Source organism: Sphaerodactylus townsendi, linkage group LG04, assembly GCF_021028975.2.
Source record: "Sphaerodactylus townsendi isolate TG3544 linkage group LG04, MPM_Stown_v2.3, whole genome shotgun sequence".
Lineage (NCBI taxonomy): Eukaryota > Metazoa > Chordata > Lepidosauria > Squamata > Sphaerodactylidae > Sphaerodactylus > Sphaerodactylus townsendi.
Genome location: NC_059428.1, coordinates 7,848,399 through 7,876,091, shown reverse-complemented (window position 1 = coordinate 7,876,091; position 27,693 = coordinate 7,848,399). Strand labels below are relative to the sequence as shown.

At 51.0% G+C, this 27,693-nt stretch overlaps 1 protein-coding gene across 1 annotated transcript; it reads right to left on the bottom strand.

The window, feature by feature from the left end:
- RRM1 (ribonucleotide reductase catalytic subunit M1) lies at positions 1-27,008 on the bottom strand. The gene is given in 20 exon segments (XM_048495065.1): positions 1-1,073; positions 2,768-2,956; positions 4,060-4,155; positions 6,299-6,434; positions 7,434-7,510; positions 8,121-8,342; positions 11,141-11,239; positions 11,241-11,294; positions 12,542-12,743; positions 14,256-14,335; positions 15,508-15,669; positions 17,885-17,968; positions 18,835-18,976; positions 19,746-19,908; positions 21,160-21,199; positions 22,343-22,402; positions 23,942-24,042; positions 24,498-24,675; positions 25,632-25,720; positions 26,851-27,008. Coding segments are annotated over 20 exon segments (2,376 nt in total). The 5' UTR covers positions 26,870-27,008; the 3' UTR covers positions 1-890.
- Between the last annotated feature and the right edge of the window lie 685 nt (positions 27,009-27,693).

The window sequence follows — 27,693 nt, the reverse complement described above, 5'->3', positions numbered from 1 at the left end:
TTTACTTTCTAGGCTTTATTGATGCTTCTGAATTGGTTTAAAGAGGATTCAAGTAGTCAGGTGGGAGATCTGAACTCAATAAATAGCGGAGAGTCTGGGCCACCCCATTCCAACTACTCTGGCCAAGGAGCAAAATAGAACGCCTCTTGCTTATACAAACTGCCCGGCCTAATGCACGCGGCTCTTGGAAAAAAAAGGGCAGGGGTGTTTCAAAGAATCTCTACTGCAAAAAAAATCATAATAATAACACTGCTAAACCAAACACACTTTGGAGGCTGAACCTACAGTCTTCCAGTTTCTGCAGATTCTCCAGCTAGAGAACGAAAAAGGGTTATGATTCCTAAATACAACAGAGATGAATGGCACAGTCGGTGTTAAGGCAGGGACTGTCTATGGACAGACGAAGACGAAGTTTCCCTCCCGGGCCCTGTGGGACACCCAGCCCATCTCCGCTCATCCTGACTTCAAGGGCGCCCGGGGGACAGACAGAGAGCCACAGGCGCCCAAAGTTATCCCAGAATCCACCACTCGGACGATGGCACAGGAACTAAATGGCAGGTACCAGACTGTCAAAGGAGTCCGACCCCCAAAGTGTAAGAGGCATGAACTCTCCTTCACAGGAATGCTTACAGAAGTCTTTCTGTGATGCTTAATAAAGACATTAAAGGGTTCCTGAAAATATTGGCTAGGACAGGGGTGGGTACAGCTTTCCTACAGAGCCCCCCTCCCAAACCGGACATTTTTGCCGACCCAGGGTAATACAAGCCCCCTGCTTCTCTGCAAATTCTTGACTTGCCGCAAGGCAAAGAGCGGCAGCTTCTCGACACCCCCTAAGTACACTAGACCTACATAACCATGGGGCGGGGGCTTCGGCAGCGCCTGGCAGCTCCTTACGAGCCACACATGAGGCACTCGTCTCTGTTCTCCAGAGAGCACACCATGGCCGCCTTGTTCCGCTCCTTCTCCTCCTCTTCCCGGGAGTTCTTGTCCTTCAGTTTCTCCTTGTTCAGGGTGAACTGGATGGGGTTGGCGGCCGGCTTCGTCCTCAGGTAATACATGCCCGTCTTCAGACCCTGTTGGCCACGAAATAAGAACATAAGAACATAAGAATGAGCCTGCTGGATCAGACCAGAGTCCATCTAGTCCAGCACTCTGCTACTCGCAGTGGCCCACCAGGTGCCTTTGGGAGCTCACGTGCAGGAGGTGAAAGCAAGGGCCTTCTGCTGCTGCTGCTCTCGAGCACCTGGTCTGCTAAGGCATTTGCAATCTGAGATCAAGGAGGATCAAGATTGGTAGCCATAGATCGACTTCTCCTCCATAAATCTGTCCAAGCCCCTTTTAAAGCTATCCAGGTGAGTGGCCATCACCACCTCCTGTGGCAGCATATTCCAAACACCAATCACACGTTGCGTGAAGAAGTGTTTCCTTTTATTAGTCCTAATTCGTCCCCCCAGCATTTTCAATGAATGCCCCCTGGTTCTAGTATTGTGAGATTCAGGGTTCAGGGAACGTGTCTGAGACAAAAAGCCGCACGGCGCAGCAGCACTAGAGCAAGCCGAGAGGACAGGACAGGAGCAGGAACCGAGCTCAGGCACGGAGCCCTAAGAGGGCCAGAGGGCCAGAAGGGAGGGGAGGCCGAAGGGGACTTGTGGAAGAGCGTGGCAAAGGGGCAAAGAAGACGAGCTGCCATGTCGGTGCTCTTTTCACAGGTGAGGCAACTGAGTGGTCGAGGGGGGAGGCAAGGAGATATTCAGGGAGAAAGCAGTGAGGAAACTAAGGGAGCGCAGGACAGGAAGTCAGCGGCTAATAGATTCCTACTTCAGCAGCTGGGCACAAAAGAAGTTTTTTTAAAGCTGCAAAATGTTATTAAAAAAATTTTCCCCTCGAGAGACGCCGGCCAAAGGCTGCTTGTATGTTTGAATGGGTGACGGAGAATAGAGCTATTGGTCAATCAGTGGCTTAAGAACATAAGAACGTAAGAACAAGCCAGCTGGATCAGACCAGAGTCCATCTAGTCCAGCACTCTGCTACTCGCAGTGGCCCACCAGGTGCCTTTGGGAGCTCACAGGCAGGAGGTGAAAGCAAGGGCCTTCTGCTGCTGCTGCTGCTCCTGAGCACCTGGTCTGCTAAGGCATTTGCAATCTGAGATCAAGGAGGATCAAGATTGGTAGCCATAGATCGACTTCTCCTCCATCAATCTGTCCAAGCCCCTTTTAAAGCTATCCAGGTGAGTGGCCATCACCACCTCCTGTGGCAGCATATTCCAAACACCAATCACATGTTGTGTGAAGAAGTGTTTCCTTTTATTAGTCCTAATTCTTCCCCCCAGCATTTTCAATGAATGCCCCCTGGTTCTGGTATTGTGAGAAAGAGAGAAAAATACCTCTCTGTCAACATTTCCTACCCCAGGCATAATTTCAAGCTTCAAGCGAAGGCACTCCAGGGAACCTCCGCCTCTGAATCTCAAGGTCAGGCATGACCTCGGGAGAAGGTCTTTTGCCTCTGGGCCTGGTTTTTTGCTTCTGCGGGGGGAGGGGGGCTGGTTGGCCACTGTGTGAGACAGGAGGCTAGACTAGATGGACCCTCCCTGGTCTGATCCAGCCGGGCTTTTCTTATACCCCAGTAGTCTCAGGCAATGCACGGGCAGTCTGTGGCTATGACAGCAACGGGGAGAGAAGGCAGCTGCTGCCCCGGAGGCTCTCCAATCCCAGCAGACACCTTTGGGACAGACAGGAACAGGCTCTGCCCCCCGCCCCTCCCCCCGCACCTGCTTCCATCCGTAGAAGTGCATGCTGGTCAGCTTCCCGTAGTTGGGTTCAGCGATGTGGATGTTCAGGGACTGGCTCTGGTCGATGAAAGCGCCTCGGTCGGCGGCCATCTTGAGCACCGTCCTCTGGGAGATCTCCCAGACGGTCTTGTAGAGCAGCTTCAGCTCCTCCGGAATCTCAGGGATGCTCTGAAAAGCAGGAGGGACAAAGCTCAGCAGAGTTCGGTCGCAGCGACGGCGACAGAGACACATTCAGGGTTCAGGCGCGCACTAAGCAGCTCGGCCGCTACATGTGGTTCTTTAACACGGGGCCTTTCTGAGCCCAGTTCCCCCACGCAGTACCTGCCCCGCATCACAGTAAAGTCAGCAGGGTCCTTGCTGGAGGGCAGGTACGCTGTGAGTCTTTCTGTGGGGCAGACCCCTTCTGCAGCAATGAGCCCCCCCCCTTCTCCACAGCCTCTCTGGAGTCCAAAGAGCTGCCAGGATTCTGTGGTCTGTTTGACTCCCCTTTCTTCACAGGCAATCAATCAATCAATCAATCAATCAATCAATCAATCAATCTATCTATCTATCTATCTCCCTCCCTCTCCCTCCCCCTCTCCCTCCCTCCCTCTCCCCCTCCCTTTCTCTCTCTCCCCTCTCTCCCTCCCCCTCTCTTTCTCTCTCTCCCCCTCTCTCTCTCCCCCTCCCTCCCTCTTTCTCTCTCTCTCTTCCTCCCTCCCTTTCTCTCTCTTCCCCTCCCCCTCCCTCCCTCCCTCCCCCTTTCCCTCCCCCTCCCTCCCTTTCTCTCTCTCCCCCTCCCTCTCTCCCCCTCCCTCCCTCTCTCCCTCCCTCTCTCTCTGAGTTGCTGAGGAGAGAGGGGACAGGGGCTTCACAACGCAGCTAGCTGGCACAGAGCAGACTTCTTGGCCCTCTCGCTCAGTGAGCCTTGAACCAGGGAAGGAAAGGGTGGCCAGGGCTCCCCACAGCAGGAGATCCTCCAGCCCAGACATCCCAGCCAGAAGCGAGTGCCTCGGGGCTCAGGGATCTCCAGGCCTTCTTGTGTCCAATGAAAGGGGCTTAGATTCTCAAAATCATCATCATCAAAATCATCAAAGCGCACGCAACACACACTGAAGTCTCGCTTGGCCTGCCCCCTAAATTCTGCCAAGATCCAACAGTGTGACAATTACCCTGGACGCCCAGCCCGTGCTGCGTGCTCCCTGGCACACCAAGCCCAGTTAGAAAAGATGAACTGATGCGCCAGGGCTGGCGCGCATGCACACAGAGGGCATGACAGGCTGGGGAGGTACCTGGATGGAGCCGCTGTGGGCGATGATTTGGTTCTTCATCTCCTCACTCCACAAGCCTCTCTCGGTCAGGTCTTTCAGCAAGTGGGGGTTAACGATCTGGAAGGCCAAAACACGCTCTCAAGTCATGCCCCCTTCCCCTGGACAAGCTCCTCCAAGTCCTTCCCCTTCCCCACCAGAAACCTCCGGTTCATGAACACGGCCACGGGGCTCATTTTACGCCCCACATGCCGGCCACCAGCCCCTCCGTGCCCTTCGCCATCAGGGCTCCGCCTTGAATTTGTAATTTACCTGCCCTCCTTGGAAACAAAACTTGCCATTATTTTATTTGTTTTCATTTATTTAAAACTTGTATTAGCCACCTTTTTTCCTTGCAAAACTCAAGGTGACATGATATAAAAACATGTTTAAAAACAATGTACCGTATATACTCGCATATAAGTCGAATTTTTCAGCACATTTTTTGGGCTGAAAAAGCCCCCCTCGACTTATACGCAAGTGAGGCATATTTTAAAAAAATATTTTAGGGTTTTTATTTTGTCAGCCACTAGGGGGTGCAGTTTTTAGGCTAGCGGCACCAAAATTTCAGGGTATCATCAGGTGACACTCCTGATGATACCAGCCAGGTTTGGTGATGTTTGGTTCAGGGGATCCAAAGTTACGGATCCCCAAAGTGGGTGCCCCCATCCCCCAATGTTTCCAATGGGAGCTAATAGTAGACGGGGCTACATTTTGAGGGTCCATAACTTTGGACCCCTTGAATCAAACTTCACCAAACCTGGGTGGAATCATCAGGAGAGTCCCCTAAAAATACTCCGAAATGTTGGTACTGCTAACATAAACATTCCTCCCCTGAAAGACACCCTCAAATTTTCCCCAGATTCTCCCTTTAAATCACCCTCCCCTTACTGAGTGGATTTAAAGGGAGAATCAGGGCTAGTTTACTGTTTTTCTTTTAAATAAATATTTAAAAACATTTAACCTACTGATGCCTCAATTAATGTAATTTTATTGGTCTCTATTTTTATTTTTTAAATTTACCAGTAGCGGCTGCATTTCCCACCCTCAACTTATATGCGAGTCAATAAGTTTCCCCAGTTTTTTGTGGTAAAATTAGGTGCCTCGACTTATATGCGGGTCGACTTATACACGAGTATTTATGGTACATAAAACAACGATGATAAACAGTGATGTAAGATACCGCAATATAAAATCTCCAATTAGGACTGTCACTAAATGAAAACTAAACCAGTCAAATGTGCTCCTAAATAAAACATAAGAACAAGCCAGCTGGATCAGACCAGAGTCCATCTAGTCCAGCTCTCTGCTACTCACAGTGGCCCACCAGGTGCCTTTGGGAGCACACATGCAGGATGTGAAAGCAATGGCATTCTGCTGCTGCTGCTGCTCCCGAGCACCTGGTCTGCTAAGGCATTTGCAATCTGAGATCAAAGAGGATCAAGATTGGTAGCCATAGATCGACTTCTCCTCCATAAATCTGTCCAAGCCCCTTTTAAAGCTATCCAGGTTAGCGGCCATCACCACCTCCTGTGGCAGCATATTCCAAACACCAATCACACGTTGCGTGAAGAAGTGTTTCCTTTTATTAGTCCTAATTCTTCCCCCCACCATTTTCAATGGATGCCCCCTGGTTCTAGTATTGTGAGAAAGAGAGAAAAATGTCTCTCTGTCGACATTTTCTACCCCATGCATCATTTTATAGACTTCAATCATATCCCCCCTCAGACGCCTCCTCTCCAAACTAAAGAGCCCCAAATGCTGCAGCCTCTCCTCATAAGGAAGGTGCTCCAGTCCCTCAATCATCCTCGTTGCCCTTCTCTGCACTTTTTCCATCTCTTCGACCAGAACTGAACACAGGACTCCAAGTGCGGTCGCACCACTGCTTTATATAAGGGCATGACAATCCTTGCAGTTTTATTATCCTTTCCTAATTATCCCCAAAACCTTCCTTCCTCAACTGCCTCCCAAAGATAGAGGGGGGCAGGTGCACCTCTTTGGGGACATTCTTCCATAATTGTGGAGCTGCTACGAAAAGGGCCCTGTTTCATGCGCTTACCAGAAGAGATCCCCACAGTGCAGCCTTGACATCAAGGTTCTCACAGCGTCTGGACCTGGAAGAGTCCTCCTGTATGGGACCGGATGGCCCTGCTGGTCTCTCCAAGCTCTATGATTCTGTTCTAAGAGCTCCCCAGCTTACTCAGTGAGGCCTCTGCCTTCTTACCTGGAACTCTCCGGAGAGAACTCGGCGTGTGTAGATGTTGCTGGTGTAGGGCTCAATGGACTCGTTGTTGCCCAAGATCTGAGCTGTGGAAGCCGTCGGCATTGGGGCCAGGAGGAGGCTGTTTCTGACGCCGTGCCTAGTCCGCGCAGAAGCAACAAGAACGGCACAGTGAGGCCACTCAGAAAACTGAGCTCCCACTTTCAGCACCGGTTCAGGTAAGACAACTTCTGAGAAAATTTAAAGAACGGAAGACAGGCAAAGAGAGTTACCATGTACTGTCGAAGGCTTTCCCGGCTGGAATCACTAGGGTGTTGTGGGTCTTCTGGGTTGTATGGCCGTGTTCCAGTAGCATTTTCCTCCTGACGTTTCGCCTGCATCTGTGGCTGGCATATTCAGATGCCAGTCACAGATGCAGCTAGCGTCAAGGCAAATGCTACTGGGTGCAACCATATTTCGAAAACTACAACAACAAGCACAGGTGTCAAGCTTCAGCTGACCCTCCAGATGTTATGGACTAAACATGATGGGAACTGTAGTCCATAACATCTGGAGGGCTGAAAGTTTGACACCTGTGCCCTAGAGTTACCATGGTTTGCACCAGGGGTCTTCAAACTATGACCCTCCAGATGTTCAGAGACTACAATTCCCATGAGCCCTACCACTTGGCCATGCTGGCAGGGGCTGATGGGAATTGTGATCCATGGTATCTGGAGAACCATGAACTGAAGACCTAATTCACCTAAACCATTTTAACTGGCTACCCGGATGCTTGGGCTGCGGTTTCAGTACTCAAGCACATTTACATACATATGCCCAGTGTATGATTGTATTCCAACAGTATGTGGTAAAAACAAAATCCTGTGAGGTAGGCCAGGCTGAAGCAGACATTCTAAGTCGTTCTAGTCTGGTGCTCTGACCACTGTACCACACGGGGTTCCAGTCGTGTCAACGGGATTGCACGGAGGAACATTCCCACACGTGCCTCAAGTCATAAACTGCCATTGCAATGCCCTGCGCTCACTACAAAAATGTCATTTGGTGAAATTTCTCATCTGTCTCCATAGGCAGTTCCATATCCTTTATGTTCAGAGCCCACCCGTCTAGCGCACGGGCTAAACCAGATGAATTTACTCACTTGGCAATCTTTTCTTTTAGAGCTTTCCAGTCCCATAGGTCAGTTGGGGTGACATTCCACATGTCATACTGAAGGACCTAAGGACACAGGAAAGGCCGAAACAGGTCAGACCCAACAGTCCACAGAGCTGAGCACATCAGAGTCCGCCTCATACCATAATAAACCCCACAAAGGACTGTGCAGGGCAGGGAGGACACAGAATGTGAGGGGGAGGAGGAGAAGAGTTGGATTTATATCCCCCCCCTTTCTCTCCTGTAAGGAGACTCAAAGGGGCTTACAAATTCCTTTCCCCTCAAAACAAGCTTTTACAATGAGGTGGGTGGGGTGAGACAGCTCCCAAGAACTGTGACTAGCCCAAGGTCACCCAGCTGGCATGTGTTGGAGTGTGCAAGCTAATCTGGTTCACCAGATAAGCCTCTACAGCTCAAGTGGAACAGCGGGGAATCAAACCCAGTTCTCAGATGAGGAGTTACCTGCTCTGCTTCTCGCCCTCTGGCTGTCTTTGGGCAAGACTTCTTACTCTTGAGATATTTAAAGGGGATAATATTTCTCCCAAAACAACCACAATGAGATCAAACAGCGTTCCAAACATTTTGAAAGAACATAAAGGTAAGCCCAATAAGATTCATTTATTTATTTAAAACATTGTTACGCTGCTTAAAACTATTTCTAACGTGCACCACTTACGCCTTTGCTGACGGGGGAACCCTCGTATGTCTCATAAGGGCCATGTTCTTTGGCCAGCTCACAGCTGGCTTCCAAGGCACTGTAGTAGATGGTCTCAAAGATCTGCTGGTTGAGCAGCTGGGCCTCCGGGCTCTCGAAAGGGAACCTCATGAGGATGAAGGCGTCTGCCAGGCCCTGCACCCCGATGCCGATGGGCCGATGGCGCCTGTTGGACAGCTCAGCCTGCAAGAAATGGGCGGAGGGGGAGCATGGGTAATCAGGAGAGACCACCTAGTCCAGTGATGGCGACCCTTTTCGAGACCGAGTGCCCAAATTGCAACCCAAAACCCACTTGTTTATAGCAAAGTGAGGTTTTAGTTTAGAAAAAAAACAGCTGGCTCCGAGGTGTGCGTTACGGAGTAGCCGATTTCGCTTTTGGCAACTGTGCAATTTTCCAATGGGTGAATCCACGCGACCTAGGAGGGTTTACTCAGAAGCAAGCCCCATTGCCATAGCCGAGCTTGCTCCAGGTGAGATGGCTTTAGTTCTTTGCATGAAAATCGGTAGGGTTTAACAGAAACTATCAGGGTCACCTACACTGCTTTACGCAAAACTAGGACTTAGGTTTATTGCTTGAATATGTCGAGCCCAGCTGACCCAGGCCAGCCTAGATGTGGGGTGTTGGGGGTGACTCTGTTTGCATGTGCCCACAGAGAGGGCTCTGAGTGCCACCTCTGGCACCCGTGCCATAGGTTCGCCACCACTGACCTAGTCTTTCTAATTGCAGGCATGCACCTCGAAGACATTCACCCTTCTAGCATCCGATAATGCATGGAGGATCCAGCCGTTGATGGTGCCCCATGAAAGCGCCCGACATCAGTGCCTTTGCCATCACAGAACGATCTTCCCTGAAGAGGTTTGGAAATGGATCTGTCGGACGCCATTGCGTGTAGTTTTAATCTTTCTACTAGTTTTTATTTTACTGCTGCTTTTAATGGTTTTAGTTATTTTACTTGTATACGTGCAATTTTATCTGTATATGTGCATTGTATTGTACACCTTGGAAGCCCTACGGGGATGGGGCGGTATAATAAATCGGAAAAAATAAATAAATAAATAAATAAATCCTCATTTGTCCTGGCCCAAATCCCTGCCTTCCCAGCCCACTGGTTGGTATTCAGCTAAGAGCAGCATATGAAACAATCCGGGACCTTCCGTTCAATGCTTGGTTCAGCCCCCCGAGGGATCCTTTCACACATACCAAATGATGCACTTCCAATACACTTTGCAACTGGATCTGACTGTGCAAGACGGCAAAGTCCACTTGCAAACAGTCACTAAATGTCGAGCTCCAACCCCCTTTTGCCATCACCTTCCAGGGGAGTCTAGGAGATTGTGGGCCCCCGGGTCCCCTTGCTAGCGCTTGTGCTTTGTTTAAGAGCATAGGTGTCAAACTCGCGGCCCTCCAGATGTTATATACTACAGTTCCCATCATCCTCTGCCAGCATCATGCTGGCAGGGGATGATAAATTAACAATCTAACATCTGGAGACCTAAGTACCTGTGTTAAAGTATAAACAATGGACTTTCTCAGCCCAGCCAGGCAACACCTGCTCCTTATCTGGCTTCTGCGGTGGGTAACCCCTGCACGCACGCACGCACACCCCTCCCCTCAAGGGTCAGGAGGAAATGTACCGTACTTCAAGAGAAGCTGGTCCACAAAGAAAACAAACTCTCCATACCCGCGCTTCAGAGCAGCACAAATGGGAGTCCAGTTTAATGCAAGAGGCCACATCCGTTCTTTAAGCAACGGGTTCAAAGGACTGCTAGACCTCTGGCTGCTGAGCAAGGCTAGCCGAGGCGCTGAACAGGCCTTATCTAGCAAGCCCAAATGCCCTCGGAATGAATTTCAAGGCTCTGGGCTGGGAAACGTGCCACATTCCAGCTCGGCAACATAGGTCCGTTTAGTATCATCTTTAAAGAAGAGGAGTTTGGATTTATACTTCACCCTTCGCTCCTGTAAGGATGCTCAAGGTGTCCTACAAGCTCCTTTCCCTTCCTCTCCCCACAACAGACACCTTATTTGGTCTCTGGAACAGCAGTGGCATAGGAGGTTAAGAGCTCATGTATCTAATCTGGAGGAACCGGGTTTGATTCCCAGCTCTGCCGTCTGAGCTGTGGACGCTTAGCTGGGGAATTCAGATTAGCCTGTGTACTCCCACACACGCCAGCTGGATGACCTTGGGCTAGTCACAGCTTCTCGGAGCTCTCTCAGCCCCACCTACCTCTCACAGGGTGTTTGTTGTGAGGGGGGAAGGGCCAGGAGATTGTCAGCCCCTTTGAGTCTCCTGCAGGAGAGAAAGGGGGGATAGAAATCCAAACTCTTCTTCTTCTTCTTCTTCTTCTTCTTCTGAGGCAGGTGGGGCTGAGAGAGTCCTGAGAGAACTGTGACTACCTCAAGGTCACCCAGCACAGGAATGTAGGAGAGCAGAAACACACCTGGTTCTCCAGATAAGCCTCCGCCAGTCAGGTGGAGGAGTGGGGAATAAAACCTGGTTCTCCAGATTAGAATCCACCTGATCTTAACCACCACACCATGTGGGCTGTCAGCGTGGAGAGATAAAGCCTGGAGAGATACACTGGAACAAGGCTGAGGGACCCCCCCTCCAAATCACTGTCCAACATTCTGCCCAGGTCTCCATCGCCTACCCACTTCCTCCCCTTCTTTTAAAAGAAAATAGCATTTCATCCTCCTTTTGAAGTTAGGACAAGGAAAGCCCCCTTCCCCCCTCCCAAGCACATTCCCAAAAGGATCACTGCACTGACTGGGGTGGGGGGGGGGTGGGGAGATGCAGCACTAAAAAACTTTTTGCCAACAGGGAGACCAAACGAGCAGCCCTTTGCACCAAGGTCCACAAAGTCCTGAGTAATACCATCTGCTCTCAGCCACGCTGGCCTCTTGCAGCCCACGAGCAATTCCTTCGCCCCCCAGAGATCGATGTACCCCACAACCCACCAACAGCGGAGACCCTTCCCCATACCTCTGGCACAGGGTAGAAATTGATGTCAATAATCTTGTTCAGGTTTCGGACAATGACCCTGGTGACCTCCGCCAGCTTCCTGAAATTAAATGCGTGTGCTCGAGGTGGCGATACATATTCAGGCGCTTATAGATGCCAAATTACACACCGCGACCTGGAAAAGGTAGACGGGGAGGAAACAAAACTCAACGGCCAAAGGAAGAAGGTTGATACAGAACAGGTGTGGGGTGTCCAATCACGTTTTCCACTGATAATGAACGGAGAAAGGATCCCATGTGGTCACCCAAACAGGTTGTTCTGGGGTAACAGTGTGGAAGACAAGAGCTGTAGCAAGCAAGGGAGTTGGCATAGGTCCGTGGTGGCGAACCTTTGGCACTCCAGATGTTATGAACTACAATTCCCATCAGCCCCTGCCAGCATGGCCAATTGGCCATGCTGGCAGAAGGCTGATCGGGAAGTATGTAGTCCCCATCTGGAGTGTAAAATTTCACCACCACGGCATAAACTGATTTTAAGAGGGGAGTAGAAAGATTAATGGAGGACAGGTTTATCACCAGCTCCTAGCTGCGGTGGTTAAGTAGAACTTCCACATTCAGATGCAGTCAACCTTTGAATCCCAGTGCCCAGGAGGCAGCACGAGGGGAAGGCTTTGGCCTCTACACCCCGTTATTGGCCCACCAGAGGAACTGGTTGGCCACTGTGTGAGGCAGGATGCTGGTCTAGATCAGGGGTAGGGAACCTGCGGCTCTCCAGATGTTCAGGAACTACAATTCCCATCAGCCTCTGTCAGCATGGCCAATTGGCCATGCTGGTAGGGGCTGATGGGAATTGTAGTTCCTGAACATCTGGAGAGCCGCAGGTTCCCTACCCCTGGTCTAGATGGACCCTCACTGGTCTGATTCAGAAGGGCTCTTCTTCTGCTCTACCAGCAGTGGCCAACCTATGGCGCCCCAGGTGTTCATGGATTACAATTCCCATCAGCCCCTGCCAGCATGGCCAATTGGCCATGCTGGCAGGGGCTTTCAGAAGTGTTGTCCCACTGAGCATACCTGGGCTTTGCTCATCGGTTGGCCACCCCGGCTCTAGGCCTTGGCATTTATGCCCTGTTGCTGGACCTCCAGAGGACCTGGTGGGCCACTGTGTGAGGCAGGATGCCGGACTCAATGGACCCTCACAGTTTGGATCCAGCAGGGCTCTTCTGAGGTTCTTATTGGGGGAGGTTTCAGCCTCTATGTTTTCAAGAGCACCTAACGCAGCACATGCCCTGACAATCTTGTTAATCACTAAGGGGCTGTGGGACTCGAATCCAGCTCTTCTACTGCAGAGCAACAGGCCCACCTTCTGAAGCGGTCTTTGTTTGATCGCAGTGCGACTCGGACTCTCTCCCCCACCTGCGCCTACCTCGTCCTGGCTGGTGTACTCCACAATTTCCGTGCAGAGGTTGCTGCACTTGATGGTGCCCAGGTTCTGCTGGTTGCTCTTCCGGTTGCAGGAGTCCTTGTAGAGCATGTAAGGAGTTCCCGTCTCCGTCTGAGACTCAATGATGGCGTACCACACCTGCTGGGCCTTCACCACCTTGCGCACACGCCCCTGCTTCTCATAGCTGCAACACAAAGGGAGACGGGGGAGCTCCACCTCTGGACAGGAGGAGCACATAGACCCACGGCTGGAGTTCTCTGCTCAGAAATAACGGGCAGGCGGGCCAAAGCCCCTCTCAAGAGGGCTGGCCCAGTCAGCGGAGGGAAGGCTCACAGGCGCTACAAATATATTTGTGCCTGCAATACACCCAAACAACCCTTGCAGCTATATTGTCATACAAGTGCTCAGGATTCTGTTATACATGTTATCAAGGAGGAGGAGGAGTTTGGATTTATATCCCCCCTTTCTCTCCTGCAGGAGACTCAAAGGGGCTTACAATCTCTTTCCCCTTCCCCCCTCACAACAAACACCCTGTGAGGTGGGCGGGGCTGAGAGAGTTCCAAAGAACTGTGACTAGCCCAAGGTCACCCAGCTGGCGTGTGTGGGAGTGCCCAGGCTAATCTGAATCCCCCAGATAAGCCTCCACAGCTCAGGCGGCAGAGCTGGGAATCAAACCCGGTTCCCCAGATTAGAGTGCACCTGCTCTTAAACCCTACACCACACTGGCTCGAAGGATTTCACAACCAGAATCAACTGGCTCTTCTGAGTTTTCCAGTGCATATGGCCACAGCCTGCCCGTTTTAACTCCTTGCAGATTCTTTGGGGAAGGGCAAGAATTAGATTTAAGTTAGAATTGATTTAAGGCTGTCATGCTGAATTGGGTCCAGTCCCTGCTAATCGAACGCCCCCTGTAACCACATCTTGAAAGCCCATACGATTAGAATATGCCTTTGGCATTCTCCATTAAGTCTCTATCCACTCCAGTTGAATAGGCTGCAAATACCCATTAGACCAGTGGTGGCGAACCTATGGCACGGGTGCCAGAGGTGGCACTCAGAGCCCTCTCTGTGGGCACATGCAAAAAGAGTTTCCCCACCCCATCCCCCAGATACACATCTAGGCTGGCTTGGGCTGCTGGGCTCGGTTATTAGCATTAAACCTAAGACCTAGTTTTGGGGAAGCAGTGTAGGTTACCCTGTTAAGTGCTGTTAAACCCCACTGATTTTCATGAGAAGAACTAAAGCGTGATCCTTTACCTGGGAGTAAGCTCGGTTGCTGACAATGGGGCTTGCTTCTGAGTAAACAATCCTAGGGTTGTGATTCAACCGTTGGAAGAGTTGCACGGTTGCTTCAAAGCCAAGCCACCGACTACCACCAAGCTTACTCCCAAGTAACGCACGCCTCGGAGCCAACCGTTTTTTCTAAACTAAAATCTCAGTATTCAGGTTAAATTGCCATGTTGGCACTTTGCGATAAATAAGTGGTTTTGGGGTTGCAGTTTGGGCACTCGGTCTCGAAAAGGTTCGCAATCACTGCATTAGACTATACGGAGTGAAAAGGAAGGAATTCTTGAAAGTTAACGGCAGGCACCTATCAGAGGCCACGCAGATTTAGCAGAGTGGCAGAGAACCCGTTTTTCAAACTCCATTCCTGGCCTTAAAATAGCGCACCAGGAACCTGGCCTGATTTTTCATACCTCTCGTAGAGTTTCTCGAACTCCTCTCCCCATACTTCATCTAGGCCCGGGCATTCATTTGGACACATCAGAGACCAGTCCTATGAAAGAAGGGTTAAATCAAAATGAAATGAAATAAATAAATATTACTCAGTGTAATCTGCCTTAATTTACAAATCTGGGTTCTTGCATCTGGACCTGGGAGATGCCCCCCCCCCCCCGAAGTTCCACACTTTAAGAAGAGAAGAAGAGTTTGGATTTATATCCCCCCTTTCTCTCCTGTAAGGAGACTCAAGGTGGCTGGCAAGTTCCTTTCCCTTAAGCAGTTTGAGGATGGACATAAAGAGGGCTGGGGGAATTACATGAACTTCCAGCAAGATCATATAATTCTAAGTGTTCAGCCCATATGCTACACTGGCTCTGAATTGATATAGGAATAACTGAAAAATGCATCCAAATTTAACACTGTTTTATGGTAATGATTTTAAAACCTTTAAAAACTTTGGCCCCCCCTGAACCAAACTTCACCAAACATGGGGAGTAACATTAGGGAAGTCTCCAGATGATACCCTGAAATTTTGGTGCCAATACGTCCAAAAATGCGCCCCCTGCAGGGACATCCCAGAAATTTGCCCAAGAATCTTTGTTCTGCATTGAGTTTTCTGCATTGCTGTCAATGGGGGTTGCAGGCTGTGGGGGAGGGGCACATTTCTGAAGGCACAGTCTCAAAACTTTCAGGGTCTCATCAGGAGACTGACCTGATGATGCTCCCCAGGTTTGGTGCAGTTTGGTTCAGGGGGGCCAAAGTTATGGACCCTCAAAGGGGGTGCCCCCATCCCCCCTTCTTTCCAATGGGAGCTACACTTTTGAGGGTCCATAACTTTGTCCCCACTGAACCAAACCGCACCAAACTTGGGGGGTAGCATAAGGACAGTATCCTGATGATACGCTGAAATTCTGGTGGTGATATGTCTAAAAATGCACCCCCTGTAGGCACCAATGATCTGGTGCAAAAAATTTTTTTGGTGGTGATGGGGTGGCCGCCCATGGGGGGGGATCCAACTCAGGTTTTGCCCAGGGCTCCAGTTTGCCTCGTTACACCCCTGACCCCCCCACTAATGGCCTGTGGCATCCAAGTCGTCGGTTCATCTCAGCAGGAAAGATGCAACTCAGACCCGGCAGCTCCACGGTTTTGAAGGCAGACCTGCCTGACACTCCACCCTGCGGAGGCCTGGTCTCGGCCCACTCCTGGGGTGAAAGCTCAGCTCCCCACCTGGTTGGTCTCCACACGCTTCATGAAAAGATCCGGGATCCAGAGGGCATAGAAGAGATCCCGGGCCCGCTGCTCCTCCTTCCCGGTGTTCTTCTTCAGGTCGAGAAACTCAAAGATGTCGAAATGCCACGGCTCCAGGTAGATGGCAAAGGCCCCCGGTCTCTGGAAAGGAAGAGGAGGCCAAAATCAGGACAGCGGCTGCAAGGAGTCGAACCGGAAGATCTCTCGCTGCCCTGGCTGAAGACGGCCTCGCGGAAAGAAAGGTTAAGTTGTCTCCATGACCCGGGGGGGGCGGAGATCTACCTGAAGAAGAAGAGTTTGGATTTATATCCCCCCTTTCTCTCTTGTAGGAGACTCAAAGGGGCTGACAATCTCCTTGCCCTTCCCCCCTCACAACAAACACCCTGCGAGGTGGGTGGGGCTGAGAGTGCTCCGAAGAACTGTGACTAGCCCAAGGTCACCCAGCTGGCGTGTGTGGGAGTGCACAGGCTAACCTGAATTCCCCAGATAAGCCTCCCCAGCTCAGGCGGCAGAGTTGGAAATCAAACCCGGTTCCTCCAGATTAGATACACGAGCTCTTAACCTCCTACGCCACGGCTGCTCTTGGTAAGATTCCCAAGCCTCCGTTCTTGCAGAAACACGGCCTCACGGCTCCCAGCTTCCACGTGCAGCTGCTCAAACTGCAGTAGAAACCATACTGGAAGTTCCCCAAAACTTTCAGCTCTTGGGGGGGGGGGGTGTTATGCCGGGGGGGGGGGCTCCCCGCCTTATAAAAATGACAACAGGGGGTCTGTTTCAACAACCGGGCTGACAGAAATCTGACAAATGGGACGTTTGCAGTGACTGAACTCCATGCACCGGATGTGTGCCTGTTGCCTCCCTCTCTCCCATCGAGCAAGACCCCAGAGGGTCACCCGCTGGCACTGAAGGGCCGGAGACAAGGAGAGGCGCCTTCGCACAGGGCACAGTTCATCTGTGGAACTCGCAGCTACAGGATACGGTCGTGGCCGCCAACTTGAAAGCTTTAAAAGGGGCATGGACAAATTCATAGAAGAGGGGGCCATTGATGGCCATTCACAATGGTGGAGATCTACTCCCTCCAATTACTTCAGCTGCTGGGGAACCCGGTCGAGAGGATGCGGCTGCAGCCATCTCACCAATGGGCTTCCTAAAGAAGAAGAGTTGGATTTCTCTCCTGTAAGGAGACTCAAAGGGGCTGACAAACTCCTTTCCCTTCCCTCCCCTGACAGAGAGAGCTCCAAAGAACTGTGACTAGCCCAAGGTCACCCTGCTGGCATGTGTGGGAGTGCACAAGCTAATCTAGTTCACCAGATAAGCCTCCACAGCTCAAGCGGCAAAGCGGGGAATCAAACCCGGTTCTCCAGATTAGAGTGCACCTGCTCTTAACCGCTACACCACGCTGGCTCTCAGAGGCCGCTGGTCAGCTTCTCTAGGGACAGAATACAAGACTTTGCTGAGCCTTTGGTCTGATCCAGAAGGGCTCTTAACTCTGTGAAGTAAAGATGAGATTTGCTGCCTGAGGGACCCTACTTGGATGGAAAGGTGGCCTAAGAATAAGAACATAAGAACAAGCCAGCTGGTTCAGACCAGAGTCCATCTAGTCCAGCTCTCTGCTACTCACAGTGGCCCACCAGGTGCCTTTGGGAGCTCACATGCAGGATGTGAAAGCAATGGCCTTCTGCGGCTGCTGCTGCTCCCGAGCACCTGGTCTGCTAAGGCATTTGCAATCTCAGATCAGAGAGAATCAAGATTGGTAGCCATAGGTCGACTTCTCCTTCATAAATTTATTTATTTATTTATTAGGTTTATAGACCGCCCTCCCCCGGTCTATAAATCTGTCCAAGCCCCTTTTAAACCTATCCAGGTTAGTGGCCATCACCACCTCCTGTGGTGCTTCCAATGAATAAAATGAATATTTTTATTCATTGAATGTTTTCAATGAATAAAAATAAATAAGAACCTAAAAGGTGGTAATAATACCGGCGGATGCTATGGGTTTAAGATTAAATACAAAGCCCTCCTGAACTACCCACATTCAAAATCTTTAACTGGGGCACAGAAAAGTCCCAAGTGATGCTTTGACTTCTGGTGGTTCTTCCAGTATTTCAACACCCCACGCTCTCCAGTGCGCAGGTATAAACCTCCACAACTATTCACATGCAATGTTCAGACTTGCAATAGGATGAATCAGCATTGAAACCAAGAATTCTGAAGGGCGGCCATAAATGTGTTCAATGTAGAACACGTCCCTAAAAGTCAATCTCTGAAAAGAAACAGGTAAAAGTTTTGCCCCTACAAATTCAGCACACGAATCTCTCCCAGGCAGGTTGCATCTCAAAAGAGGCGAGCAGCGTACCTTGTTGCCTCCCTGGTCCACGTAGCGAGCCGTGTTGTTGTACACCCTCAGCATTGGCACGAGACCGTTGGAGTTCCCGTTTGTCTGAAAGAAAGAGACGGCTGAGTCACAGCACATTTATTTATTCACATCATTTCTATCCTGCCCTATATCCAAAGGCCTCAGTTACAACATAAGACATAAAAATCACCTAAAACCATTATTGATATTGGTTGTTGTGGGTTTTCCAGGCTGTGTGTCCGTGGTCTGGTAGATCTTGTTCCTAACGTTTCGCCTGCATCTTCAGAGGTGTATCACAGGGAAGTCTGTTACACACTGTGCCAATGAGAAGGGAATGTTTCGTGGGGTATATATACTGGGACATGGGCAATATATACCCCACGAAACATTCCCTTCCCACTGGACACAGTCTGTAAAACACTTCTCTCTGTGATGCACCTCTGAAGGGATGCCAGCCACAGATGCAGGCGAAACCCGACCACGGCCACAGAGCCCGGAAAACCCACAACAACCAGTTGAATCCAGCCATGAAAGCCTTTGGCAATAGATTATAGATACGATTGTAACTTTCTTATTAAGGCAGGAGCACAAACCCTCACCAAAAGACCGTATCTTTTTTGACACACAGCTGCTTCCAATACTACTTACACAGAAACAGCTACCGTGTTTCCCCAAATATAGACAGTGTCTTATATTAATTTTTGCTCCCAAAGATGCGCTATGTCTTATTTTCAGGGGATGTCTTATTTTTCTGTGTTCTGTTTGTCGGGCCTGCTTCCAAACAAAAACTTTGCTATGCCTTACTTTCGGGGGATGCCTTATATTTCACACTTCAGCAAAACCTCTACTATGTCTTATTTTTAGGGGATGTCTTATATTCGGGGAAACAGGGTAGAAGCTCTGAAAAATCATAATAGGCTTTGTTGCTCACAAGCCAGCAGCAAACTCACCCCAGCGATGTAGCTGCCTGTGGCGCGAATGCAGCTCACGGCGACCCCAATTCCTCCAGCAGACTTGGAGATGAGCGCACAATGCTTCAGCGTATCGTAGATGCCTTCGATGCTGTCGTCCTTCATGCACAGCAGAAAACAGCTAGGTGGGAAGGGACACAAGGTTCATAGGCTACAGGGGGGGAGAGACAGCACACAAGCGGCTGTTCGAGGCCAGAAACAATGGAGAGCAAGCAACATTTGCAAGGGAACTAAAACAGGATGTGAGTGTCTGATGAAAATGTAGATTTTTCCAAATAAGGCAGTCCTACTTTCAGTAACTAGTAACTGCTTGCATGCCTCATTAACAGCATTTTAATTTTCTGTGAGAAGCATAATGAATTACTTCTGACTTTCTGAATCAGGGCAACCCGTAAGGAAAAGAGGAGGAGGAGGAGGAGGAGAGGAAGAAGAGGAAGAAGAAGAGGAAGAAGAGGAGGAGGAGGAGTTTGGATTTATATCCCCCTTTCTCTCCTGCAGGAGACTCAAAGGGGCTAACAATCTCCTTGCCCTTCCCTCCTCACAACAAACACCCTGTGAGGTGGGTGGGGCTGAGAGAGCTCAGAAGAGCTGTGACTAGCCCAAGGTCACCCAGCTGGCATATGTGGGAGTGTACAGGCTAATCTGAATTCCCCAGATAAGCCTCCACAGCTCAGGCGGCAGAGCTGGGAATCAAACCCGGTTCCTCCAGATTAGATACACTTAAGGAGCTCTTAACCTCCTACGTCACTGCTGCTCCCCCTGGTTCACTACCCGCAGCAAGCAAAAGGCCCTGGCTAGTTGGCCACTAGCTGCCTCCTGGAAGAAGGACTGCCCAGTATAGTTCAGACAAACGGAGGGGAAGCATCTCAATGGCCGCAGGCCCACCCTACCTGGACAGCTGGGGACGGTTGGTGCCAGCATTGAAGAGAGTGGGGGAGGCGTGAGTGAACCACTTCTCAGACAGCAGGTTGTAGGTTTCGATGGCAGCGTCGATGTCAGTCTTGTGGATTCCCACGGACACCCTCATCAGCATGTGCTGGGGGCGCTCGGCCACTGGGCATCGGGAAACAGAAGCAGAGGCCGGTCACTTCTTGCCAGTGAGCCATCCCTCAAGAACAGGCTCTGCCATCACGGTGGCTTGGCCCCATTGATTTTGTCAGATCCAGATACCAATCTGCATCACCCCCTCCCCTCTCTCCCAGCTCTGCCCCGAGGGCTCCGAGCACACCCGGGCACAACAGCAGAAACTCAGAATCAGGAATTTCAAATTTCAAAAGGCCTCACTTCCCAGATCACAGGAGAACTGCATCTATTTGTTTATTTTATTTATTTATATATTAGATTTTAAACCGCCCATCCCGGAAGGGCTCTGGGCGGCGTACAGCAGGCCTGCAACCACGATACATAATAACATTAAACACAGCAGGCTAAAAACAACATTTTACACATAAAAACTAAGGTAATTTAAAACAATTTACAAATCTATAACCAAGAAACACAGCAGCAGCAATAATATGATATATGGCGCCCGATCCCAAGGCCGGGAGGGGACAGTACTGATTAGATAGTATATAGTATATAGATGTCCATAACATCTGGAGTGCCAAAAGTTCGCCACCACTGGTCTATAGATTAGATTAGATAGTCTATACCAGTTACAACAAACTCTTATCCGCTTCTTCAGGTAAGGGGCAGATGAGCAGCATTATTTTCTATCACACCCCACACAGCAGAACATTTTCACACACGACCAAATGAATTGGCCTTCTGGAGGGTTGTGGGTTTCCCAGGTTGTATGGCCGTTTTCCAGTAGCATTTTCTCCTGACGTTTCGCCTGCAACTGTGGCGGACGTCTGCCAGCCACAGAAGCAGGCAAAACGTCAGGAGAAAATGCTACTGGGACATGGCCATACAACCCGGAAAACCCACGACACTCCAGCGATTCCCCCTGTGAAAGCCTTCAACCATATATTGGCCTTCTGCTGAGTGAAGTCACCTGTATATCCAGGTCAGTGTTTGTCTCCGCTGAATGGGGACAGGTCTCTGGGTTTCTCAAGCAGCGGCTTTTCCTGCCTGGTCCTTTTAACAGGAGATGCTACCTGAGATGGAACCCAGGACCTTTTGGGTGCCAAGCGAGGCTCTGCCACTGAGCCCCATCCCCAAATATCAGAACACGTTTTAAGATATTTGATCCCCTGGCAGTAGCGAGCCCCAGACATTTACATCCAACCCAACCGATTCCTCCAGCCCCCTTAAGCCCTCCCTAGTATAAAGTCAGGACCTGGGCTTAAATACAACGCTCACCTTTGGAGTTTATCTTCAGTAGGTACGAGCGCTCCAGAGTCTGCACAACAGAGAGGGAAAACACATCATGTCCACTAGCCAGAGCATACTAGAATGAGTAGCAGGCCTCTATCGACCACCACTGAATCACGCAGTCCATTCACAAGCCTTTCCCTGGCACACACAAACCTCTCAGAGAGGAAACAAACTGTGGCCCCTTCCGCACACGCAAAATAATGCGTTTTCAAACCACTTTCACAACTGTTTGAAAGTGGATTTTGCTATTCCGCACAGCTTTAAAGAGCACTGAAAGCAGTTTGAAAGTGCATTATTCTGCATGTGCGGAATGAGCCTGTGTGTCAGAAAAGCTCATAGAAGAAGAAGAAGAAGAAGAAGAAGAAGAGGAAGAAGAGGAAGAAGAAGAGGAAGAAGAAGAGGAAGAAGAAGAAGAGGAAGAAGAAGAGGAAGAAGAAGAAGAGGAAGAAGAAGACGGAGAAGAAGAGGAGTTTGGATTTATATCCCCCCTTTCTCTCCTGCAGGAGACTCAAAGGGGCTTACAATCTCCTTGCCTTTCCCCCCTCACAACAAACACCCTGTGAGGTGGGTGGGGCTGAGAGAGCTCCGAGAAGCTGTGACTAGCCCAAGGTCACCCAGCTGGCATGTGTGGGAGTGCACAGGCTAATCTGAATTCCCCAGATAAGCCTCCACAGCTCAGGTGGCAGAACAGGGAATCAAACCCGGTTCCTCCAGATGAGAGGAACCTGCTCTTAGCCACTACGCCACTGCTCTTAGCCACTACGCCACTGCTCTTAGCCACTACGCCACTGCTGCTCCTTTAAGAATTTAAGAATGTCACATGAACCAAGTAAGGAGTCTGAAGCACAAACCAGAGTCCTCTGCAGCCGGCCGCGGTTCAGGGACAGAGGCAAGGGTTTTGCAGCAACTCTGAAGGATTTCCTTGCAAGTAAAAAGTACGACTCCCACAAGGACTGACTGGCCAATAAATGCCACCGATGAGCCACGAGTGGCACCAAAAGGCACGAAGGAATGTTCAAGACGAACAGAAGCATCACGCCTGGTCTCGTTTTCTCTGACCCCATTTCTCCATCACACCAACAGCTACACTAAGTGCACGTTCACTATCTGGACCTCCAACAGGGAAAAGGGCAGCATCAACCGTCACTCTCAAGGATCAGCCATTTACCTTAAAGCCAAAGTAATTGTAGGAGAAATCCCGGTCATAAATGATAGCTGAATTCAGCCGCTGGGGAAAGAAAGAGCTTACAGTTAGGTTCAGCGTCAGTATCAAATATGCTGCTGCAGCTAATGTTTATTTTATTTTCAGATTTTTACCCCACCCATCCCCAAAGGACTCAGGGTGGCTGACAACGGCATAAAAACATTACTACAAATTAAAATAATAAATACATTAACATTCATACAGTACATACAGAGCAGTCCAAGATGGCAACTTACAAACCCCCCCCCACCACCACCTTTAATCCCTCGGGGAGGCATCTCACAGGCCCTGCGGAAACAGCTTAAGTCCTGCAGGGCCCTGATCTCCATCGGGAGCATATTCCACCAGGTAGGAGCCAGGACCAAAAAGGCCCTGGCCCTTGACAAGGCCAGCCGGATAGTTTTTGGGCCAGGAATTTCCAAAAGGTTCTCCCCCGTTTCTGGATTTTTCCAATATGACGTTGCCATTTCTGTGATATCCAACACAAAAACTAGAAGTCTGCCCGATGTTCAGTGTTCTAGACTCTACGTATTTCAGGAGTCAAACATGACATCAGGTGGGAAACGTTTTGTTCCCTTTCACGGGTATCTGAGTAAGTCCAACAGCCGTGCTATCTACAAAACCCAAAGACAAAACTGCATCTTTTCACAGCCAGTGTTCTGAATGCAGATCTCGGAAAAGGCTGCACATACCGAGAAAGAACAGCAGTGGTGTATCTGCCTAGGGACAAGGGGTGCCCCTTGTCCCCGGGCACCACTCTTCTGATCACGTGGGGGTGCAAAATCGGCCCTCCACGTGACCAGGAAGTCCTGCTGTCTCGTCGTTTTCGCGTGCCTCGACCCCATCCGAGGCCCGCAAAAAACAAGCGCCCTCAACCCCACCCTGGACTCCCCCCTCTCTTCAGAAGAGACTGCAGGCTGCCGTCTGGGGGGGAGGTGGGCACCCTAGACCAGTGGTGGCGAACCTTTGGCACTCCAGATGTTATGGACTACAATTCCCATCAGCCCCTGCCAGCATGGCCAATTGGCCATGCTGGCAGGAGCTGATGGGAATTGTAGTCCATAACATCTGGAGTGCCAAAGGTTCACCACCATGGCCCTAGACCTTGCCCATGTCCATAGTGACATGGGCAGGGTTGAGGGCAGTGAGGGTGGAGCCTGGGGGCATCAGGGGTGGAGCTAGGGTGGGGGAAAGAGCCTGGGGGGCGTCCTGGAGACAATTTGTCTCTGGGCGCCATTTGCCCCTGGTACGCTTCTGAAGAACAGCCTTGCTCTGCCTGCAACCAGCCACTTCTGAGAAGCAAACAAGATGCTAAAATTTGTTTTCAAGAGCCGATCTATGCTCAATGCATAGAATAGCCCTCCCCAGCCTGTTTCTAGTGCTTGATATCACAAGCACACATATATGTGCACACCATCTCACCCAACAGCACTTGACCTTGCCTCCGGAACCCCCAGGTGATGCCTGAGTTAGCACTACTCTACCAGGATTTTGCTTCTTATTGGCTGTTCTGGTTTTTTGCAAAATGTGTTCAAAAGATCCTTCTGTCAAAGTACTACGTACATCTTTGTTGGCCAACACAATGTCTAACGTTTCTTTGGAGATCATTGGGGAATGTTTGCCGTTATTGGGGTTCACGTAGCTGAACAGATCTTCCATCACATCTAGAATGGGGAAACATGAAGAGTCAGAAGGGGAGCAGAGAGTTACCTGTGCAGACACATGAGACACGCCCCTGTAGGCTGCCCAGAACACTCACACACACCCTAAGCCAGGGCTGAACGTGCTACCATTCAAGAGCATTTAAATTAACTCACTTGTACCAAATCAGTGTCCACATGAGAATATTTTTGAAAGAGAACATAAGAACTAGCTTGCTGGATCAGACCAGAGTCCATCTAGTCCAGCACTCTGCTACTCGCAGTGGCCCACCAGGTGCCTTTGGGAGCTCACAGGCAGGAGGTGAAAGCAATGGCCTGCTGCTGCTGCTGCTGCTCCCGAGCACCTGGTCTGCTAAGGCATTTGCAATCTCAGATCAAGGAGGATCAAGATTGGTAGCCATAGATCGACTTCTCCTCCATCAATCTGTCCAAGAGGGGGAGAGCTCGACCCCACTCACCACTGAACGCCTTCTTAGTTTCTTTGTGCAAGTTGGAGACAGCGATTCGTGCTGCCAAGATGGCGTAGTCCGGGTACTTGGTCGTCAGCGTTGCTGCCGTCTCTGCAGCCAGGGTGTCCAACTCCACGGTGGTGACGCCGCTGTAAAGTCCCTGGATCACTTTCATTGTGATTTGAGCCTAAACAGAAAAGAGACATTCCTTACTGATCGTGAATGACACAAACAACTGCTCTAAAAGAGCATTTTGGAGCTTATCTGTGCTGCAGAAACTTCAACACGTTCATGTGGTAGCTTTTGTTCCTAACATTTCATCCACATCTAGGGCTGGCCAGGGTGCCGTGTGAGAAAAACACAACTCACCCAGACATGCCTCTGAAAGTGCCAGCCAGAGATGTGGATGAAATGCTCGGAGCAGACCACAGCCACTCAGCCCAGAAAACCCACAATTCTGGCTGTGAAAGCCTTCAACAACACACTCTTCTGTTTGTTATGCCTCCAACAACTGCAATGGGCTTTCCTCCCAGTTTTGGTGTTTTTATTGCACTATTTTATATGTACTTATATATGCTTTACTTCAAACACTATTAATATTAAAATGTTTAGCAGCAGTGGCATAGTGGCTAAGAGCAGTGGCTAAGAGCAGGTGCACTCTGATCTGGAGGAACTGGGTTTGATTCCCAGCTCTGCCGCCTGAGCTGTGGAGGCTTATCTGGGGAATTCAGATTATCCTATGCACTCCCACACATGCCAGCTGGGTGACCTTGGGCTAGTCATAGCTTCTCGGAGCTCTCTCAGCCCCACCCACCTCACAGGGTGTTTGTTGTGAGGGGGGAAGGGTAAGGAGATTGTGAGCCCCTTTGAGTCTCCTGCAGGAGAGAAAGGGGGGAATAGAAATCCAAACTCCTCCTCCTCCTCCCCCCTCCTCCTCCTCCTCCCCCTCCCACTCCTCATGTTTGCTGCCTTGGAAAGCTTATGTGGGTCAGCACAGAAGTGTTTTAAGTAAATAAAAACAAATACATAAAACTTTCTTGGCTCCCTCGCTGCTTATGTGTAGTGTAACCATTTATTTAAGTTGCTGCCAAACTATAGCAGCTCTTGAAAAAGACGGAGAGGGGAAGCCCCAGAGACGCTTACGGGGTCCACAAAGTCCAGGTTGAGACCGTAGCAGAGTTTCTGGATGCGGGACGTGATCTTGTCAAACATGACCCGCTCGTGACGGCCATCTGCAGAAGAGACACACAGAGAGAACAGTTACACCTTTCGAAGCAAGTGTTCATACTGCATGAGGGAGGGTCCAGTTTGAGTTGCCACCCAGCCACCAGCATGGCTGCAATACGGAGAAGATGAAGCCATGCAATCCCCCATCTTGGCACCAGCCAATGGGTTGCTTGTGCCAGATGGTGTAGAAAAGTCAGCTTTTCCAGAATGGCCCCCTTTTGACCAAACTGGGGCGGCAGGGAAAACACAAAGGCACAACAAAAGTGTTTGGCAGAGGAGCCAAAAATCACACACAGTCGCAAAGAGCCTCAGAGATGAACAAGATCAGGAAGTTTAGGTGGAAACATTAGGAAGAACTTCTTGACAGTCAGGGCTGTTGGACAGTGGGATTCACTACCTGGGTGTGTGATGGAGGCTGGATGAACATATGTCGGGAGTGCTTGGATTGTGTGTTCCTGCAATGGCAGGGGGTTGGACTGGATGGCCCTTGGGGGTCTCTTCCAACTCTGTGATTCCAAGATTTTCAGATTATGAACTTCTGGGAATCAAAGAGTGGCCCCTGACCAAGGCAGCTTTGGCTCTCCAAAGCCCAAAACCCCAAAATAATTGTCAGTCCACCCCCCCCCGCCCCTCCCATCTCCAATTCTGTTGCCTCCAGGCGCAAGCCTTGAACGCAGGTCCTGGCGGGGCAGCCTGAGAGCCCCCAGCTTTGAGCGGCAGCGAACACTCGGGCCCCGTTTGTGCGCACGCCTGCCTGCTCACGAGGATGAGGCGGCGGCGGGGAAACGACGGGCTGACACTCAGCATGGTCCAGCTGCCAGGCGCCACGTGAGCATGCCTTCGGAACACGCGTCTGCACGGGCACTCAGCACAACGTGTGAACGGGGCTGCAGCATTTCCTGGCCAGGGCGGTGCAAGAGCAGCTGCGCGTCCACAAGTGACACGGAGGGTGGGGGGAGCTTCTTTCTCTTCCCCCCCCCTTCCCGCTTTGCAATACCCACCCACCCCCCCACCTACACCCCCAGGGCGCCTTCCCTAGATTCCCCCCCCCATTCCAGACTCCGGAGGGGGGGCACAGGGTCCCCCCCCCACAAGGACAGGCGGAGGGAGGGGGCGCCCCCCCCCCTACACACACCTCTCTTGACGACGTGCATCTCGGCGGCGGCGGCGGCGGCGGCGGCTTCCCTCCAGTCAGTTTCGAGGCGGACTTGCGCTTCCCGCGCTCCCGCCAACTGTCGCTGACCCTCCTGCGCCGCCGTAGCCCGGCCCCCTCGGCCCCCATCTTGAGTCCTGGCAAGGCCTCGCGCCCTGCCAGGACGGACGCGCAGGCGCAGAGCAGGAAAGAAAGGGCGGGTGCCCGGTACTAAGATGGCGGGCCGCGCGACGCCCCGATGGGCGGGGAGCCGAAGGAGAAGAGCGGCGGCGGCGGCCTCCGTCCGCCCAAGTCACGTGGCGCTCCCCTCCCACGTGCTTCCAGGGGGCGTCCTTCTGTGTGAGCCGCCTGAGGTCACCCTGCACCCTGGCTGTCAGTCACTGGGGGAGGGAGCGGCCGACTCTGCAGGGCTGGTGTGCTGCAGCTGCAAAAGAACAACAGCGAGCGGGACAACCAGCCATCCACCTGCTCGCCGCTCGCTGCCTTGTCGGTCCAGATTAACAGCCGCCTTCATGAAGAGCAGGACGGGATGGCTGCCCCTCCAGCCCCCCAGGACTGAAAAAGTTCAGGGCGGTGGGGTGGGCCAAGAGGTCTCCCCCCCCCTCCTTTCCTGTTCACTTTCGAAATGACACCAGCCACACCACCCTCCAGGGCCGTAACGAGGCAAACTGGAGCCCTGGGCAAAACCTGAGTTGGATGCCCCCCCCCCCCCCCCAATGGGCGGCCACTCCACCACGACCAAATTTTTTTTGCACCAGGACATTGGTGCCTGCAGGGGGTGCATTTTTAGACATATCAGCACCAAAATTTCAGCGTATCATCAGG